The sequence below is a fragment of the Heterodontus francisci genome, chromosome 6 (genome assembly GCF_036365525.1).
Source record: "Heterodontus francisci isolate sHetFra1 chromosome 6, sHetFra1.hap1, whole genome shotgun sequence".
Lineage (NCBI taxonomy): Eukaryota > Metazoa > Chordata > Chondrichthyes > Heterodontiformes > Heterodontidae > Heterodontus > Heterodontus francisci.
Genome location: NC_090376.1, coordinates 28,612,361 through 28,632,873, shown reverse-complemented (window position 1 = coordinate 28,632,873; position 20,513 = coordinate 28,612,361). Strand labels below are relative to the sequence as shown.

The 20,513-nt window shown below is 40.4% G+C and overlaps 1 protein-coding gene across 3 annotated transcripts in view; it reads left to right on the top strand.

The window, feature by feature from the left end:
• LOC137371212 (F-BAR and double SH3 domains protein 2-like) overlaps positions 1-20,513 on the top strand; it is a 262,204-nt gene that overhangs the window by 165,583 nt on the left and 76,108 nt on the right. For 2 of the 3 annotated variants that reach the window (XM_068033385.1, XM_068033388.1), the window contains exons 11-13: positions 4,868-4,939; positions 12,130-12,246; positions 12,708-12,812. In XM_068033385.1, the coding sequence (XP_067889486.1) occupies positions 4,868-4,939; positions 12,130-12,246; positions 12,708-12,812 (294 nt within the window). The remainder of the gene's footprint in view (positions 1-4,867; positions 4,940-12,129; positions 12,247-12,707; positions 12,813-20,513) is intronic. The other variant, XM_068033386.1, reaches the window with a different exon arrangement.

Below are 20,513 nucleotides of genomic sequence, written 5' to 3'. Positions count from 1 at the left end.
GTAAATCTCCTCTGCACCCTCTCAAAGTACAGTGACCAAAACTGGATGCAATACTCCAGTTGTGGCCTAGCCAGTGCTTTATAAAGAGGGGCATATGTATTCAGAAAAGACAATCTGGGAGAATTACAATTTTGGAGCTTCTGTTGTAATGGCTGAGAATGAAGCTGGGAATCATCAGAACCCTGATACTGACTTAGAACTTTAAATTATTGATAAGTTTGTCTTTGTATAATGTGCAGAGTAAGGCTAAAAGCCTGTCATCTGGGGGTTGATTTTTAGGTCCTGCTGGGGCCGGGATTGGAGGCGGGTGGGCAATTCCATGGCTTCATCCCCGACACCACCCCCCCACCACACCCTGGGCTTTTTTTTTTTACAGAGGTGGAATGTGGGGGGAGGGTGTGCGGCAGGGTAATGCGCCCGCAATCAGCCAACACAACTGATTAAGGGAAATTAAAGGAGGCTGACAGGGATTTTCCAGTCAGCCTCCAGGTTCCCCCATAGGCCACGGGGGCCAATTTAACTTCTTGGGAGGGGCAGTTCCCCATGCAGGCCTAAAGACTACAGCAGCCACAGGCCACCCTATAGAGGTGGTGAGCTGGCTACCAAAGCCATTTTTTAAATTTAAAGTTTAGAAAAAGTTGGAGAGAGGGCATCTCCATTTTGAAGCACCCTCTCCCTTACTTACCTTCCATTGCAGCTTGCTGATTGGCTGTCCAGCTTCGAGAGCCTGCCCGCCATCCTTAATTAGATGGGGAGCCTGCCCTCTGGCCATTGATTGGCCGCCCTGGGAAAATTGCAATGAGTGACTGTTACCTACACAGCACGGGCCTCTGACTCACATTTCAGCCTGGCCGTGGGGCTTAGAAACACGCAGGGATAATCTAGCCCTCATCATCAAACTTCTGGAAAGTGTTCTCTGAAGTCAGTAAGATTTTACCACAAATGACCAGCGCCAGTAAAATTATATTGATGAAATTGATACCTGAAAGAGTCGAGGTAGCTGTTTAAATTGCATTTTTTTAAATGAAGGAATTGGAAAGCAGCTAAAGTTAAATTGTGTCATTTTACCAACAAGATTGAGAGGTTTATGCTTTGAGGAAAAGGTAAGAGTTGCTCATTATGTTATCAGGTCATGTGACTGAAATGGAAAGGTCATGTGACTATGAATGAAATCATTTTTTTTACAATTTTATTCCCTATATATTGTGTTCCTGTGTAATCCTTCACACCAATTCTCAACTTGATAGCAATTTTTTGTTCTCATAGAATCACAGAAACTTGAAGCACAGAAGGAGGCCATTTGGCCCATTGTGCCTGTGCTGGACCTATGAAAGAACAGTCATGCTTAGTCCCACACTCCTGCTTTTTATCCATACCCTGTAAGTTCCTGATCCTCAAGTATCTGCATAACTCCCTTTTTAAAATTACTTATGGAATCAGCTTCTACCATCGTTTTCAGGAAGAGCGTTGCAGATCCCAACAACGCTTTGATTTTTAAAAATTACCCTCATCACCCTGCTAGGTCATTTGCCCATGGTTTTATTTCTGAGCTCTGGTTATTGGCCCACTTGCCAGAGGGCATAGTATTTCTCTATCTGCTCTATCAAAACCTCCCATCATTTTGAAAACTCTATTAGATCACCTCTTGCCCTTCTCTGTTCCAAGAAGAACAGTCCTAACTTTTTTAATCTCTCATTACCTGAAGTCACCATCCCTAGTAAACCTCCTTTGAACCCTTTCTAATGCCTTTACATCTTTGTTGAAGTGTGGTGCCCAGAATTATCCACTATACGCCAACTGAAGCCTAACCAGTGATTTATAAAGATCTAGTATGATCTCTTTGCTTTTATATTCTATTCATCTATTTGCTAATCCAGTGACCCATATGATTTTTTAACCACCTTATCAGCTTGCCTGCCACCTTTAAGGGTTTGTATATATTGACAATAGGTTTTCCCTGCTCATTTGCACTTTTCAAAATTTTGCCATTTAAGGTATACTGTCTTCCATATTGGTCGTTCCAAGGTGCATCACTTCACACTTCACCACATTTAACTCCATCTGCCATGCTTCTTTCCATTTAACCATCTTGAAGTCTACAACTATTCTCATCACTACCAGGTTGTCAAGTTTTGTATCTTCCACAAACATTATAATGCTGCTCCCTACACCCAAGTCTAGGTCATTTATAAAAATTGAAACATTATTGGGCGAAAAACCTGCCCTTGGGGAATACCCCTGCAATCCAGTTCCCAGTCTGGAAAAGCATTCACCCATCATGGGGCGGCGCAGTGATTAGCACCGCAGCCTCACAGCTCCAGTGACCCGGGTTCGGTTCTGGGTACTGCCTGTGTGGAGTTTGCAAGTTCTCCCTGTGACCGCGTGGGTTTCCGCCGGGTGCTCCGGTTTCCTCCCACAGCCAAAGACTTGCAGTTTGATAGATAAATTGGCCATTGTAAATTGCCCCTAGTGTAGGTAGGTGGTAGGGAATATGGGATTAATGTAGGATTAGTGTAAATGGGTAGTTGTTGGTCGGCACAGACTTGGTGTGCCGAAGGGCCTGTTTCAGTGCTGTATCTCTCTATGACTCTATCACCACCACTCTTTGCTTCCTCAGACAAAACAATTTTGTATCCGTACCACCATTTTTCCTCCTCATATATTGTTGACCTACTTTAAGAAGCACTAAATTCTTCACTCTACCTCTCCATTAAAAAAAACAAATCAAGCAGTGCTATTATTAACTCTAACTCTTGATCGTCCTTGTCAAAATATTGGGCTGAAATTTACTAGCCCTCCGATGTCAGGGGTTATGGCAGAGGGTCCCGGAAAATTCTTCCGGGAGAGGCCCACCACAACCCATGATGCCGGGAAGGCCTCGCTGCATTTTACCAGTGGCAGCGAGACCTCAGTGCAGCCCACCCCCCCCCCCCCCCACCCCCGCGCTTTCATTTTAATATGCAAATTATAAAATTAAGGAATAATTACTTACCTGGTAGTGACGGCTGTCCCAAGCTGATATTCCAGCCAATGACTAGAACTCCCGTGCCTTTTGAACTCCATTCGGAGTTCCAAGACATGCCGCTGGTGGGGAGGAGTGAAATTTTCAGGGCAGGAGTGGGTGGGGGAGCAGGGAAAACGGCTCCAATTGGTTGTGGGGATGGTGGGAAGGAGTTGAGGCTCAAAGGAGCTGAAGTTGGGGGGGTGAAAGTTTGTCATTTAAAAAATTGGATTTCTGGGGGAATAGTTGGATAGTGTGGGAAAAAGGCATTGAAATGGATGGTCAGCTATGATCGTATTGAATGGCGGGGCAGGCTGAATGGGTTGAATGGCCTATTCCTGTTCCTATGTTTAATGGTGCGAGGCCAAAGCAAGTGGTAAAACTTTTGTCATTTAATCTCTCCTGTCCTCCATTCTATTACCGATCTTCCATTGAACCATAGAAAAATTACAACACAGAAGGAGGCCATTCATCCCATTGTGTCTGCGCCGGCTGAAAAATCTAACTCCACCTTCCAGCACCTGGTCCGTAGCCTTGCAGGTTACAACACTTCAGGTGCATGTCCAAGTACCTTTTTAAATGAGTTGAGGGTTTCTGCCACCACCACCGTTCCTGGCAGTGAATTCCAGACACCCACCACCCTCTGGGTGAAAAAGTATTTCCTCACGTCCCCTCTAATCCTCCTCCCAATCACCTTAAATCTGTGTCCCGTGGTAAATTGACCTCTCCTCTAGGGGAAACAGGTCCTTCCTGTCTACTCTGTCTAGGCCCCTCATAATTTTGTCCACCTCAATTAAGTCACCCATCAGCTTCCTCTGTTCTAAGGAAAACAACCATAGCCGATCCAATCTTTCCTCATAGCTACAACTTTCAAGCCCTTCCCACCCACCCCCTTTCACTTACTCAAAACCCATTACATTTCTAACTTTTCCTAATTCTTACGTAAGGTCACAGACCTGAAACATTAGCTCTGTTTCTCTCACCACAGCTGCTGCCTGATTTGCTGGGTATTTCCAGCATTTTCTGTTTTTATTTCAGATTTCCAGCATCCACAGTATTTTGCTTTTGTGTCAAATTAATATAATGTTATTTACCTTATGGCCGATGGAGGTAATTTTCATTCTGTCAGTCATATGAACATACAAGTTAGGAGCGGGGTAGGCCATTCAGCCCCTCGAGCCTGCTCCACCATTTGATAAGATCATGGCTGATTTGAATGTGGCCTCAACTACACTTTCTTGTCTGACTCGCTTGTCTATTAAGAATCTTTCTAACTCAGCCTTGAATATATTCAATGACACAGCCTTTCTGTATCAACGCTATCACTAATTGCTAACAAATACATCAACAATCAATTAGTTCTGTAAAATGTATGAACATAAATGTTATTTTATGTTCCTTTATCAGATGCTTCAGCTATATTTCTCAACAGTGATCTTTGTGCATGGCACAAGTATAAGCAACACATGTCCGAAGTGCTTCAAATGATTACTTACAAATATACTGATTTTCTTTAAATCAAACTTAATTAAGTACCTTTTCACTTTCTGATCATGGGAATGTACAGAAAAATGTGTTCCCTTAATTTGATGATCCTGACACACAACTCAATGCTGTTGTCCAAGTTGCTAAATTGTTGTTTTACTGTAGATGCATCCCTGATCACTTTTGTTTTAGAAGATTTTTTTTTTCTTAACTTTTGGGTTAATGTGATTATGCTGTATTGTTTTGTGGATAGTTTGCATGTGTGCTGATATTACACTTGAGTAATCCAGGAGCTACTTTACTTGTAGATGAGCATTTTTTCTAACCACTATGTCAAAGCTAACATGTCCATTTTGTCCTATTAACGTTTTTGTTGCTCAGAGTTTTAATACAGTGCAGCTTGTCGACATTGACTTCTCACCCGTCAGCACTTTGCGAATGACTTTAGCAGAGGTACACACAGTCTTTGTGTGCTTGGTGTCCTGTGGTGGTGGTTTGGTGTGCATGTGTAGAAAAAATGCATCTCTTGATGGGCAACAATGACAGCTCCTGACTGCTGCGCTACCTAATCACCATTGCAAAAATGGTGGCAGTTTGTGAATTAACATTTAGGGCCTGAATTTAACCCACTCAAAATCCATTTACTTACACAAAGTTACATTCGGGCCCTTAAAATCAAATGGGATATATTTTTACCTTGGGAACTCATTGGTCAATTGTTTCAGTAAACTTGGCACTGCCCGGGATGTGCTATAAGTATGTCATAAGATTGTTCCATGTTAAAAGACATTAATTTGTCATTTATTTATATTGGGATCTATCTTATTGTATCACAATCCTGTGACGTATGACATATAACCCCGTTACTTGCATGAATGCATAACCTAGCAAGATGCTAAATGGAACTGGACTTTTTTGCCAACTGGTCAAGTATTTTGTTTCCTACTTTTTTGGTGACCCAGTTGTAAATGAAGATGATTTAAATGTTTCTTGATTTGGCTAACTAAGAATTTCTATTAGTTTCCCAATTGGAAAGCTTAGCAATGCACTCTTAAGGCATTAAGTGTAAGACCATTACCGACTTATTTCTAGTTACAACATTAACTGTCTGAAATGACCATCTTTGATGGATTACTTAATTTTTGCTAGTTTCCTTCTCTGACACATTTAGAAAACTTGTTTTCATATTTTGATCTCTAACCTATACCATCCGTTTTCCATGCAAAGTTCAGTGTTGAAGCCTGGTTCACACAAAGCATCCTGCTAGATTTTGTCAGACCATTTGATGCATGGAAAATAAGTGGGTAATGAAAATTGCGAGCAGAATAATCTGCAGCTCCAATAATTTCATGCTAGCCTTTGGATAGCATCAAAAATTCTACAAATGTGTTATTAGAAATTCTTTGGCAGTAATATAGAAATCCTGATGCAGACTTCCACTATACCCTTAAAGTTTTACAATTTAGTAACTACATATATTGACTGGTGCCAAGGATCAGAAGTGTAATTGACGAAGTTTGCACATTGCAGTTTAACTTTACTGATTTATTACTTATTGCCAGATAGCACATCAGAGAATCGCAGCCACTGCTTTGGTGTTAACTGGTTTAAATCAAAAAAAAGTTATAACTATTCTATTGACCAAAATTTCTGTGTTGAATTACTGAAAGTTGTACTGTAGATACTTAAGTAAAAGTCAAATTTTTGATTCGAATTTTTGAGGCTATAATTTGGGGGATTAACTTTTACACGAGTCATATTTTTGAACCTTTATTAACAAAATGGAGATCAGGCATAGAGCTGGATTGATGCGAGGGAAAGTAAAATCCATTCTGGCAACGTTCACTGACCCATTCTGCAACTTTACCATCTAATTGCAGCCATGTGCTAGGCTTTCCCCTGATGGCACTTTTATTCGTTGGCATCTTTGTGAGCTGTGTGGAAAGCTTTCTCCAATCTCTGACATTCTTCTTTGATACTTTGAATTCTCTTGCTGCCACTCAATTATTCACCTTCTTTGGACACACAATGACTTTTAGTTTAAACTGCACTGTGGATCTGTTGTTCTTCCTTGGTATTTATACTAGTGCATGATTAGAATGTTCTGTCTGCGCGCTAAATGTTCCGGTCAACTTTAACAAGAGATATAGGAAAAATTCAAGATTTTTTTGGCCTAAAGTCATGAGTCGACTTTTACAAGAGATGGACTTTTACACGACTATATACGGTATTACTCAACCAGATTTTTAACTTTCATTAAAACCACAAAATAAACCAGATCTATAACAGGAAAAAAATAAAAATATCAAGTGAAGGTGAATGATAACAAGCCGGAAGCAGAATGATGGTCATAAAATACTTTCTCTCTCACTGTCTCTCTCACTCATGAATGGAAACCTTTATAAATCTGTTTGAGATGCCTTACTAAAAGGTTGAAATTGCCCTTTTGTTAATTTGATCTTAACTTCTGCTTGAGGTGTGTGGAATAATGTTCTTTGAAATTTCTTTCAGCAGTTCATAATGTTTGTAACTCTCTAAACACCAAATTAGATGTTTTATCATCCATTATTAGGAACTGGCTCTTTAATATTAAAACCTGTTTTGGAAGAAAAAATTTAAATGTAATAATTGTAGAAATGAAAGAAACCTGTTGGCAATGTAGTTTACCACTGCTTTTCCACAGTAATTTTTATAGCTGTTTTTTCGAAGGGGGTGAATGCTTCCTTAGTGCTCAGAGGGTTAGTTGTGACAAAAAAGTTTGGGAGCTACTGAAGAATGGGTTCTTCATTTTAAACTTCTGATTTGGAAGCTGAATGTAGTTTAATACACAAATAAAACCCAAATTAGTTAAACTGACTAATGTTAATGTTAGTTATTGGTGTGAATTATACAGGAAGCCAAACCCAGAAAAATCTGCCTTGTATAATGCTTTGGGTCCTGGAACTTGCTGTCCTTTCACAAAAACAGCTAATGCATTCCAGAAAGTGAGTTGTTAGCCTGTGTTTAGTCCAGGCGAGCAAGATGCTTTATTTCACTCTTCCCTTTAGTTTTATTGGTTTTATACTGCAGCATTATTCAGTCATGAAGAGCAGAGTATCACAGGCTTGCATCACAAGCTGCAATGAGTTCCTCTGGTCAGCTTGACTTCTAACACTACATGAATGCATACATTAAACTCAGTTTGTCTGAAATTTCCATTTATGGATACCAGACTTATATGGAGATAGTTGTCTCCAGTTCTTGCACATTTTTACAATTAACTGGGGTAATTGTAGCATTCATGTGGCAGCTTCTGATTTATTGTCTTTCTGGGGTATAACTCGACATTCAGATTTCACTTTTCTTGGAAGCAGATCTCATTGACAACATGCTTTATATCAATCCTTTAATTTCTTTTAAGCGCTGTGAAAAATGCCAGAGAGGTGTTCAAAGGTCAGAAACTATTTTGTTGGTTTTATTACATGTCTAAACCTTAAATCCTGTCACTTATCTGGGAGGCTACAAAGGTGGACAAAATGTAATCAGTGAATAAAAAGAGTTAACAATATTCAACATCTGTATTAAAGCTGTAATGTTATGATAGTACCCAGGATTAGAGATTATTCCCATGCAATTTAGTTTAGCTACTTGCTGTTAACTGGAACCTTTTTCCCACTTTGCAGTTATGAATTTAAATCTGGAGAATAAGTTTGCAACTCCCCAAATCCAGAACTAAACAGGGTGATGTTACTTAACTCTAATAAAAGTTCTCAATGTTTTTTTTAACGATGAGTGGTGGACTGGGAGAGTAGTGGTTTATTAGGAGCTAAACTATATTGTTAATAAAAACAAAGTGCTGGAAATACTCAGCAGGTCTGGCAGCATCTGTGGATAGAGAAGCAGAGTTAATGTTTCAGATCTGTGGCCTTACATCGGAACTGGCAAAGGTTAGACATGTAATAGGTTTTAAGCAAGTAAAGTGGGGGTGGGGGACGACGAGATCAAAAGGGAAGTTGTGTGATAGGATAGGGGACCAGAGAGATTAACTGACAAGGAGGGCAAAGGCAAAGAGAATGTGATAATGGTGTGGTGAAAGACAAAGCATTAGTGCAGAGAGAGTGTTAATGACAGAATAATGAACAGCCCTAGCCAAAAGCACAAAAATGATAAACCCAGTTCAGGTCAAAAAAAAAAAGCGCTGTTGTGGAAGGTTGCATCATCAGAATCGATGCGCGTCTATTCTGATGATGCAACCTTCCACAACAGCACTTCTGATATGTCTTCCTTTTTCCTCAACCAAGGATACCCCATCTCCCCACCCCCCACCCTCCCACTGTGGTTGACGGCCTTCAACTGTGTCCAACCCATTTCCCGCACTTCTGCCCTCACCCCTTCCCCTCCCTCCCACAATTGCGACAGGGTTCTCCCTGTCCTCACTTTCCACCCCACCCGCCTAAACATCCAAAGGATCATCCTCCGCCATTTCCGCCACCTCCAGCGTGATGCCACCACCAAACACATCTTTCCCTCCCTTCCCCTGTCAGTATTCTGAAGGGATCGTTCCCTCGTGACACCCTGGTCCACTCCATTACCCCCGACACTTAGTCCCCTTCCCACTGCACCTTTCCATGCAATCACAGGAGTTGTAATACCTGCCCTTTTACCTCCTCTCTCCTCACCATCCAAGGCCCCAAACACTCCTTTTCAGGTGAATCAGCAATTTACTTGTATTTCTTTCAATTTAGTATACTGTATTCGCTGTTTACAATGTGGTTGCCTCTACACTGGGGAGACCAAACGCAGATTGGGTGACCGCTTTGCGGAACACTCCACTCAGTCTGCAAGCATGACCCCGAGCTTCCGGTTATTTGTCATTTCGACATACCCCCTTGCTCTCATGCCCACATGTCTGTCCTTGGCCTGCTGCAGTGTTCCAGTGAACATCAACGCAAGCTCGGGGAGCAGCACCTCTTTTTCCGATTCGACACTCTACAGCCTTCCGGACTGAACATCGAGTTCAATAATTTCAGAGCATGACTGGCCCCCTTTTTATAATTATTTTATTTTGCCTTATAATTTTTTTACCGTGTGCCTGCCTTGAACTGGGTTTTTCATGTTTGTGCTTTTGGCTAGGGCTGTTCATTATTCTATCATTAACACTCTCTCTGCACTAATGCTTTGTCTTTCACCACGCTATTGACACACTCTCTTTGCCTCTGCCCTATGACCTCCTTGTTAGTTCATCTCTCCAGCCCTCTGTCCCTTTTGTTCTTTCCCCACTCCCCACCCCGCTTTACTTGCTTAAAACCTATTACATTTCTGACCTTTGCCAGTTCTGATGAAAGGTCACAGACCTGAAACGTTAACTCTGCTTCTCTCTACACAGATGCTGCCAGACCTGCTGAGTATTTCCAGCACTTTCTGTTTTTATTTCAGATTTCCAGCTTCCATAGTATTTTGTTTCTATTAAACTATATTGTTGTTTTTTCATTTCACTTTATTTTAAAATGTTTTATCATGCTTTTGATGCCTTCAAATTTGACTATTCAATTGCTTTCCTGGCTGGCCTCCATCAGACCATAAACTCCACCTCGACCAAAGTTTTGCTGTCCATATCCTATCTCTCACTAAGTTCCATTCACACATCATCCCTGTGCTCGCTAACCCAATGTTAGCTCCTGATTTGCCTTAATTTTAAAATTCTCATCCTCATGTTCAAATTCCTCCATGACCTCACCCACCCTATTTCTGTATTCTCCTCCAGCTGTAAAATCCTCGGAGAATTCTGCATTCCTCCAACTCTGGTGTTGTGCAACCCCCACTTCCTTCACCCCACCATTTACGGTCATGTATACTGCCATTGAGGCCCTAATCTCTGGAATTTCCTCCCCAAACCTTTTCATCTCTTTTCCCCCCCCCCCCCCCCCCACCCCCGTCTCTCTCTCTCATTTTTTGCGATGCTGCTTTTTCAAAATTCCTGCTTGTAATCATCAGTGAAGTCAATTAAAAATCAGTAAATTATTTGTAAATTTCTGACTTTAACTCTTGGCTTTCTTTCTCCTTTCTTAAAACGCTAATGGACCTCCTGTGACGCTGTTCATGGTAGATCAGAGGACATGCTATTTTATAAGGCTAGGTGCATTATACTGTGTTATAAGTTATGTAGTATTCTACTGCTGAAGTGTAGCTATGTGAAATTGCTGCATCATATTAAAGGCCACAAGATATAATTCTGTGCCTTGCTCAGATCAGGTCTCGGATCTTAACATTCCGCAGATCAATTAGAAGACAGACTAGCTTTGTAAAAAATGTTCCCAATATTCTGTCCAGCTCTTCATAGTCTATTCACAAATTTAACAAAATAAATCCTTATATTCCTTGTTATATGTAATATACAGTGATAAATAACTGTTAACCAATTTTTTAGAATACAAGGTATGACTCACAAAGTTAATTAAAATGAATTTGTGGCTTCCTCAAGTCAGCTACCTGCTTTGAGGTCAGACTTACCTTTTTTACAAAGTGTGACAGAAATTTACATGTATGGTGCTGTAATGTGATAGTCACCCACTGGATGCAGGCCTGTTGTTAAATAAAACATATTTCCCAAATCTTGTTCTTAAAAGTACTGCTTGTAGGTGCCTCTACAGTTAATCAGGATATCATTAAGGGACTATGCGCTGGAATATTTTCCTTTGACCAAAGAAGCAGAATATTAGCAAGCGCAAAGAACAGAAACAGAGTTAATAGTGAATCTTATTAAACCCTGCTTGTTATCAATGTAAGAATGTGAGCCTGGATTATTGAAAATAAATGGCGACAGAGCCTGATGCTTCGCATGCTGCTGGTGTACAGTAAAGCTTGCTATTTTCCATTTGCCTTAATCAGTGGGTTTGGTACTGAAATTCAGTAGAGTAAGCAGAAGAGCAGTTGCTTTTTTATTTGACATATTCTTCCTTTATATTGTGTTGTAATTTCTAACTAGAATCAAATCTACAACATACACGGGAAATAATTCTTTCATGGTTAGGTTTGCGCTCGTTACATGAATCACATAACAAAAGAAGGCTGGAAAATTATAAAATGTCCCACCATCTTGCCTTACCCATTCCCCAGTGTTCTTTCTTTCCACTACGATAAATAGAGGAGACATGATGCTTGGCAATTTACCTAAAAAGAAAATGCCAAATTGTGTCCATCTAGCTAGCACCATAAGCACAAGTAAGACACAAATAGCTAATATTTTATCTATCGAGCCCATGTTTGTTTTATGCTATTGATGGCTCCATTGCAGAAACTTTTTTCTCCAACATTGATTAAAAAAAAACATGAACTTCTACATATGCACAGATTATTCATTGTATTCAAGTATGAAATCACAATATAATTTTCAAAATGTAATTATTTTGCCATTTCATAATGCAATACTTGTGAATCAATTCCCTCATCACGATTCCAGAAATCTCACCTGCTCTTCTGCATATTCTCTTTACAAATTTAGCAAAATAATTTCTAATATTCCTTGATGACAAATAGCATACTGTTAGCCAATTGGCATTAAAGGGTTTATTGGATGCAAACAAATTTCTCATAAGAACCAACATAGTTATGTCCGTGGTCATCCTTTCTGTAACCCTGTTAACATGTAGCACTAAATATTACAGAGTCGGCAATTGGAGCATGAATCTGGGACAACTGAGGAGCACAGCCTTAACAAGGAAGCTCGTAAATGGGCAACACGTGTTGCACGAGAGCATAAAACAATCATCCATAGTCAGAGAGTAAGTGAATTATGCAAATATTCTATCATATTTGACTTAAATGAGCTTGGATGTGTTCTTGACTGAACCTGCCAGTGTAGTTTAGGGCGACTGATCAAAAACTAAACTTGTTCCAGTTGTCATTATTGTATCTGTTTGGCAAAATGACTTTGTACCAGGTATCAGAACTGATTTAGGTTCACTTAAGAAATTAATATGTACCACTATCCCCTATGTACACAGCTCCATTGACCTCAGCAGTAAGACCAAGTTATTCACATTCCAGCAACAAGGCTCTTGTTACATGTCAAAGCCTATTCCCGTATGAAATGTCTGAGTCACATGATTAACTTGGTGACACTGCTACTCATAGTTCTATATACTGTACTTTGTTTTTCCTTCGATTTTTGACAAAGGAGAATCACATATTTGGCCTAATTGATTTACATATTAGTCATTTGATTTATTTTTTGGATTGACAGACTCTGGAAGATCTAAAGGCTCATGGAACTGTGGTCTCAGAACAAGGGCGAATTGAATTGGAACAAAAAGTAGAAGAGGCTAGAGAAACTATCAGGAAGGCTGAGGTAAGGGATATGTGAGGGCAGAATATGGACTTCCGAAAAACAAAAGTACAGTTTAATTAATACATCTGGTAATTTTATTTGCTTATTCTTTGCCAAATATAAGAAACAATGAATGGAAAATATAAGCCATGTTATTTTTGGGATGTGATTGCCTATGTTTATACTGCTTACTTGCAGTAGCTATCAAGAATATTTTAGTTATCAAAATAAAAAAGCATGCTTTGTTAGATTTGGTTAACTCTCTTTACTGTTCCCATAATGTATTGCATCACTAATGATTATATCTGTGTATAAAATTCCACTGAAAAGGGTTTTAAATTCTGGTTTTGTGAACAGAGGCTGTAAAGGTACAAGTTTTTAGCAGTAATAAATAACTCCAACTTAGCAGAGGTAAATATAACTCTTGCCTTTTAACATGCAAGCATTTTTTGGTTTATGGAATCTTTCCATCTTGTGAGTATTCAGAAGTTGTTCAATTGGTTTCAATGGGAACCAATGCTTTGGACAGGCCCAAGGGACAGCCTGTAGCTGCTAAGCCAAAGGAAACCAAAGCACCAGTTCCTCTTAAAATTGATGGAGCACACTGCTTGCGATTAAATTGCGTGAAATTATTAACTTGCACAGGAAATAGCTGAAACAGATACTGTCTCCTTCAAAGGAATGCTAATGCTTTTGAAAACGTTGTCAGGGTTGATTCTTAGATTTGTGGATCCAAGTTATGAAAGGGGACCCAGAAAAACTGTGCCCTTTTTTGCAAGAGAAAAGAATATTGAGACTTGGCATTAACTTGCTGTTCAAAATGTACTAACCTTATAGATGGAAACTAAGTTTTAAACTTAAGCTGCAATTGTGCAAATAGAGATGATAATGGGATAAAATTAGTCAGCTTCAAGAAATGTCTCTCTTCCCTCAACCCACTTAGCAATCAATGGAAGAGACTCCCAAAAAAGAAAAAAAAAATCTCTTAACTAATTTACTTAAAATCAGAATAAATATTTGTTTAGTAACTTCAAAAGTGGACATGGGAGAAAGTACTACAGACGAGTCCGATCTTATCCTCACCAGATGCCCCTTTCCCCCGCGCCCCCCCCCCCCCCCCCCCCCACACACCTTCAAGCAGTGATCACTGGATGATCTCTAAAACACAGACTGATTTATCTCTCCTGAGCCCACAGATGCTTAAGCCATTGGAACATCCTCACTAAAACTAAACCCAAAAGGCTAAGCATTGAACCCGGCATTTTCTAGTCCATATGGCACATGTCACTGACTGACTTTATCACTGAACCACAAGCAAGCATGTTAAATTTAAATTTACTTACAAATATTTGGTTTAAGCCAAATTAAGTATTTACTTCAGCAACCTTGTAGGAATTGGCATTGGATAAAATAAATACTGAAGCATTTTTTCCAACAAATAATGACCCAGAATATCTAACGGCACATCAAGAATAAAGGCTAATCCATAATAGGATTTTATTTTTATATAAAAGATCTAGAATTATGAAATGTTTGGTATTCCAGTTGAACTGGTACATGGCGATCTTTGATCAATATTTGGAACAGGAAAGGATGCCATTCGGTACAGTTTTCAATGATGTAATTTGGGGATGCCCCACAAGTGATAACAGCTAAGTAGCTAATTGACGAGAATGAGTGATGATCTTGGGCCACTGAGGAGGGGAATTATTTCCTACTAGAAGGTGAAGAAATCGGCTAAGAAGGTTGCTATTGATGTGTCACAATCATTGAGGAGAGGAATTGTTTCTTCCTAAAAGAAGAAAACAATAGATTACCTTACACCAAGCTTGCATACACCGTAATGGTTGACTGCTGAGATGTGACCAGTTTAGTGCCGATCTAAAGAATGTCTTTAATTGGTATTTTTTGAAAGGGGTGAGGATCTCTTCAAACTAAGGCACTGTACAAGCATTTACTGTTTGAAAGATTATTGATTGATAGAAGAGCTTTACCACATTTTAATACCATGTCATTTTTAGTAGTGCGATTCAATTCATGTCTGATTGTCATTGTCTGATGACAATCAAATTTGTGGGGGTGGAAGAGGATAGGAAATTGAGTTTAGATTTTCCCAAAACTCTTAAAGAGGAAAGGATGCAGTGAATGCTGCGGTATTTTCGCATGTCATTAAGGTGCCTGGTACTCATTTTCTGAAAGTTTAAAGCATTTGTCTTTAATCCTCCTTTAGTTTAAAACATTGCATAATCTGCAGCATGGCGTAAAAGGGCAGAGCTCATACCAGGTGATTTCTTTTAGCAAATCATTATCTGAGAAGATCAACAAACAGATCAAAAACTGCAGTTGCACCACACAAATTAAATGGCTCGTACATTACTTTGCTGGTGACAAGGAACTGGACAGTTAAGTTTCTTTCATCTACACTGAAGCTATGTTTACTAATTAATAATTTGTTTAAAAGTTTTATACTTTTCTTATCTCTGTCATATGTGCATTAGGCCTTGGTTTGTTTTATCTCAATCTGTAAGGCTGCTTTCTAATTGCATCAGCCCAACTTATAAAGCTGTAATAAATGGTGATTGTTATAGATAACCACTGCATTTAGCATCAGTGGTTGACCACGTGCATCAAGAACAAATGTGCATATCATGACCACAAAAGGTGTGTTTAGTAGGTTAGGTCTTTTACAAGCTGTTGTAAATTTCTGATCGTTACCTTAAAATCCTGTCTTTTCAGTTACGTTGTGTTGATAGTTACATCAATGGGTTTTCTTTTGAATTGAAAAATTAAGGTGCAGCTTCGAGCCGTATCATACACCAAAGGAATAAGATGAGATAAATAGGTTTGTAATGATTGTGACATCATGTTTAGGTTTTATAAGCCTGATCATTGTAACAGGAAAGAAGAAAAAGTTTTGAAAAAAAATTTCAGATGCTGGAAATCTGAAAGAAAAGCAGAAAATGCTATAAACATGTCAGTCAGCATCTGTGATAACAACAGGAAAGTTAATGTCAGATATCCCATGAAAGATATTACAGATCAGCATTTATAAAGTGAAGGGGGAAAACACATTTGGGAGAAGAAATAGAATCACTATAAAGTGTTTAAATGGAAAACTGGATGGGTAAATGGTTGGAACAATGTAGAATGAGACAGTAGGAAACATAATGACAGAAATAAATTAAAGACATTTGTGAGACATCAAGGATGTGTGAATAGCTGAGGAGATGAGGGGAGTGGCATTAGAAGTATAAGTACAAAAAACTAACAAAGCAGAACAAACTCCAGCTGCCTGCAAGAAGAAAAAAGCAAATTTTAAGCCAAGGATACAAACCATCCTGCCAGCACAATGTTGTAACAGAGGTTCCCCAGCCCAAACACCAGCACGTCCTTCCTAAAGATGCCAGCACGTCCCTCCCTACACCAGTTCCTCCTGGTGAAAAGAGAGTGGGAACTTCACTTTAGATTTAAAGTTATTCGAGTCAATATTAAGGCTAGATTGCGGCAAAGTACGTAATAGTAAGATGAGATGCTGTTCCTCGAGGTTGCATCCTGCTTCATTGGAACAGCATAGAAGACCAAAGACAAGGGTCAGAGTGGCATGGGGAATTCAAGGGGCAAGTAACAGGAAGCTGGGGATCGCATTTTCGAACAGAAGTATTTAGCAAAGTGATCACCTAATCTGCATTTGATCTCTCCAGTGTAGAGGAGCCCACACTGTAAGCAGCAAATACAATATACTACTTGGAAGGAAGTACACACCCATTACAGGGGATCATGTGGTTTCCAGAAAAAGGTCTGCACATCTCATATTGTCTTATAAATGAAATTATTAAGGGCCAATAATGTTTTCAACCATGACAAAAGTTACATAATCTCAAAACTAATACACAACTTCATATAACAACTAGCATGTATAACAATGTATATAAATATATAACTGGAGTGTATAAAATACTTATACAAAAATATGGTGTATAAAAAATGGCAGCAAGATTTCAAAATACACTTGATTGATACATGTGCGTAGATAAATGAAGTTTATATTCCTACATCGGTGCTGGGATCTCAGTTGTTTACAATCTGTGTTACCGATTTCGATGAAGGTACCAAGTGTATTGTATCCAGGTTAGCTGCTGATACAAAGCTAGGTGGCTGTGAGGAGGACACAAAGGACTAAATTTTTTCAGCCCCATGGAGGCAGCTTTGAAGGTGAGAGGGAGAGGAAAGTGCAGTCGACTTTTGCCGGGCCGGCTGTGTGACATGTTACTGCCTCCGTGCACTTTTCCTGGAGATGGGCTGCAGCAGAGAGGGCTACCCACCCAGCAGGAGCAGGTAGTCAATTAAGGCACTTAATAGGACAATCAGTCCATATTATGGAAATGGATGGAAATTTTTCTGATGTATAGGCCCCCCACTGTTTCAGGAGCCCAAACATTGAGCCGAGGTGGCTTCACAATGGAAGGTCCAAGCCACCAACCATGTGAGACCTTTCATTAAGTTGCCGGCATTAAATTGCAGTGCTCAGGTCCCCCCAAGCAGAAGGCATGCCATTACAGCCATTTCATGGGGAAACTGTTCTCACTCATGAAAGGATGGAGAATGAGAGGGCACAGATTTAAAGTAATTGGTAAAAGAAGCAAAAGTGACATGAGGAAAAACGTTCTCACGCAGCGAGTGGTTAAGGTCTGAAATGCACTGCCTGAGAGTGTGGTGGAGGCAGATTCCATTGAAGCACTCAAAAGGGAATTAGTCTGTTATATGAAAAGGAAGAGTGTGCAGGGTTACGGGGAGAAGGCAGGGGAGTTTATTGCTCATTCGGAGAGCCGGTGCAGATGTGATGGGCCAAATGGCCTCTTTCTGCGCTGTAACTACTCTGTGATTCTGTGATACAGACTCACCCAGAAGAAGTGTTTGGGACCCTGGATAATGGTGTGACAGGAAATTTCCAGAGAAAAAAGGGATGATTTGAAAAGGGAACCAGGTTGTTAGAGGCAATGATCCCTTTGGAAAGTGGGGAGAGAAGGGGACGGGAAAGATATCTTTGATAGCATCTTATTGGAGTTGGCGAAAGGTTGAGGTTCCTGTTTACCAATGTGGAAGGGAATCCTCAGCTGAGGACATTTCAGAAACTGTTGTGGAAGGTTGCATCATTAAACCAGATGTGTTGGAGACAGTGGAACTGGGAGAAAGGAATGGAGTCCTTGCAAGAAGCAGAGTCGGAAGAAGTATAATCCAGTTAGATGTAGGTTTATAATAGATATCAGTGATAAGCCCATCTCCAGAGAGAACACTACAGGAACGGAAGGGTAGAGTTCGAGATGGACCACATTAAAGTAAGGAATGGCTGGAATTTTGAAGCATAATGAATGAAATTCTCTATATTGCGCAAAAGCAGGAAACAGCACCAACACAGTCCTCAATGTAATGGCAAAAGAGGTTAGGGAGAGAATCTGCTTAGGAATGGAACATAGCATGTTCAACATATCTATATTTACCTGCCATTCTCCCCACCATCTCAGCTATTCATACATTCTTTGTGTCTAATACATGCAACAAGCATTAAAGGCGAGAGGTGGTTGTTCTTGTTTAGACTTATGAGGCATGAAAACTGCCTCAATTTTAGTCGTCCATCACCTTCGCCCTCAGCTAACAACAGGCAAGAATGGATCAAGCAATGGGGTAAAATGTCAGAAAGGGCGATCCTACTGCATTTCCGGCGACTTCGATATTCGTGATATTAGTGACGTCAAGACAGCATTTGACCGAGTGTGTCATCAAGGATCCCTAGCAGAATTGAAGTCACTGGGAATCGGGTAGGGAGGAATCCCCCCATTGGTTGAAGTTGTACCTAGCACAAAGGAATGTGGTTTTGGAGGCCAGTCATCTCAGCCCTAGGACCTTGCTGCTGGAGTTTGTCAGAGCAGTATCCTAGGCCCAAGCATCTTCAGCTGCTTCACCAATGACCTTCCCTGCATCATAAAGTCAGAAGTGGGGATGTTCACAGATGATTGCTCAGTGTTCTTTAACCGTTCACGACTACTCAGATACCGAAGCAGTCCATTCCAACATGCAGCAAGACTTGGACAACATTCAGGCTTGGGGTGGCAAGTCACATCCACACCACACAAGTGCCAGGCAATGACCATCTCCAACAAGAGAAAATGTAACCATCTCTCCTTGACATTCATGGGAATTACCATCGCTGAACCCCCAGCACCCCCACCTACCATCAGCATCCTGGTGTTACCATTGACCTGAAACTTAACAGGACCATCCATACAAGATCAGGTCATAGGCTGGGAATTCTGTAACAAGTAACTCGCCTTCTGACTCCCCAAAGCCTGTCCACAAGGCACAAGTCAGGAGTGTGATGGAATATTCTCCACTTGCCTGGATGAGTGCAGCTCCAATAACACGCAAGAAGCTTGACACCATCAGGACAAAGCAGCCCACTTGATCGGCACCCCATCCACCACCTTAAACACTTACTCCATCTGCCACCGGCGCATAGTATCACCAGTGTGTACCATTTACAAGATGCACTGCAACAACGTAGCAAGCCTCCTTCAACGGCACCTTCCAAACCCGTGACCTCTACCACCTAGAAGGACAAAAGCAGCAGATGCATGGGAGCCACACCACCTACATGTTCCTCTCCAAGCCACACACCATCCAGACTTGGAACTTTATCGCCATTCCTTCACTGTCACTTGGTCGAAATCCTGGAACTCTCTTCCTAACAGCACTGTGGGTGTACCTCATGTAAATTGGGCCTATATCCTCTGGAGTTTATAAGAATGAGAGGCAATCTCATTGAAACATACAAGATTCTGAAGGGGCTGGATAGGGTAGACACTGAGAGAGTGTTTCCACTGATCAGCGAATTTGAAGCATGGGGCATAAGGACTGCAACGGTTCAATAAGGCGGCTCACCACCATCACCTTCAGGGTAATTGGGGATGGTTAACAGATGCTGGCCTTGGCAGCGACGTTCACATCCAATGAACAAATAAAAGAAAATGTATCTGGGCCAATGAGTCTTTTACTGTGGAGAGTCTCATATGTAAATTGAGGTGATAATTATTTTGTAATTTTTACTTTAATTTTTTGTTTTACTTTAATTTCCACCACTGGCAGCTGTGCCTTCAGCTGCCTAAGGCCCTAAGCTCTCTGATTTCCTCCCTGTCTTTCCCCATCTTTCTTTCTTCCTCCCTTTCCTCGTTTAAGTCACTCCTTAAAACCTACCACTTTAACCAAGTTTTTGGTCATCTGGCCCAGTATCTCATTTGGCTGGGTGTCAAATTTTGTTTCATAACACTCCTGTGGAGCGCTTTGGGATGTCTTATTATGTCAAAGGTGCTTGTTATTGTTAACTGGTGCAGCAGGGATTTCACACGTTTGGATAAGATCGGCAGGAGACTCTTGTGGAGTTGTTTGTAACTTGATCATTGTGAAAATAAAGAAGGCTGAATCTGTATAAAGCTGCTGCATTCAGATCATTGTTGTGTTGTGATTTTGTGATAACTGTTTGCTTCATATTGTGGTATTGATTCTTTCAAAAAAGGAGAATCTGATTTGCTGCAATTGTATAGGGTTTTGGTGAGATGACATCTGGAGTACAGTGTGCATTTTTGGTCTCCACATTTAAGAAAGGAGATACTTTGGGGGCTTTGACTTGAGCGGTCAGTTGTAACAATCAAAATATATGTTTCTAATTGT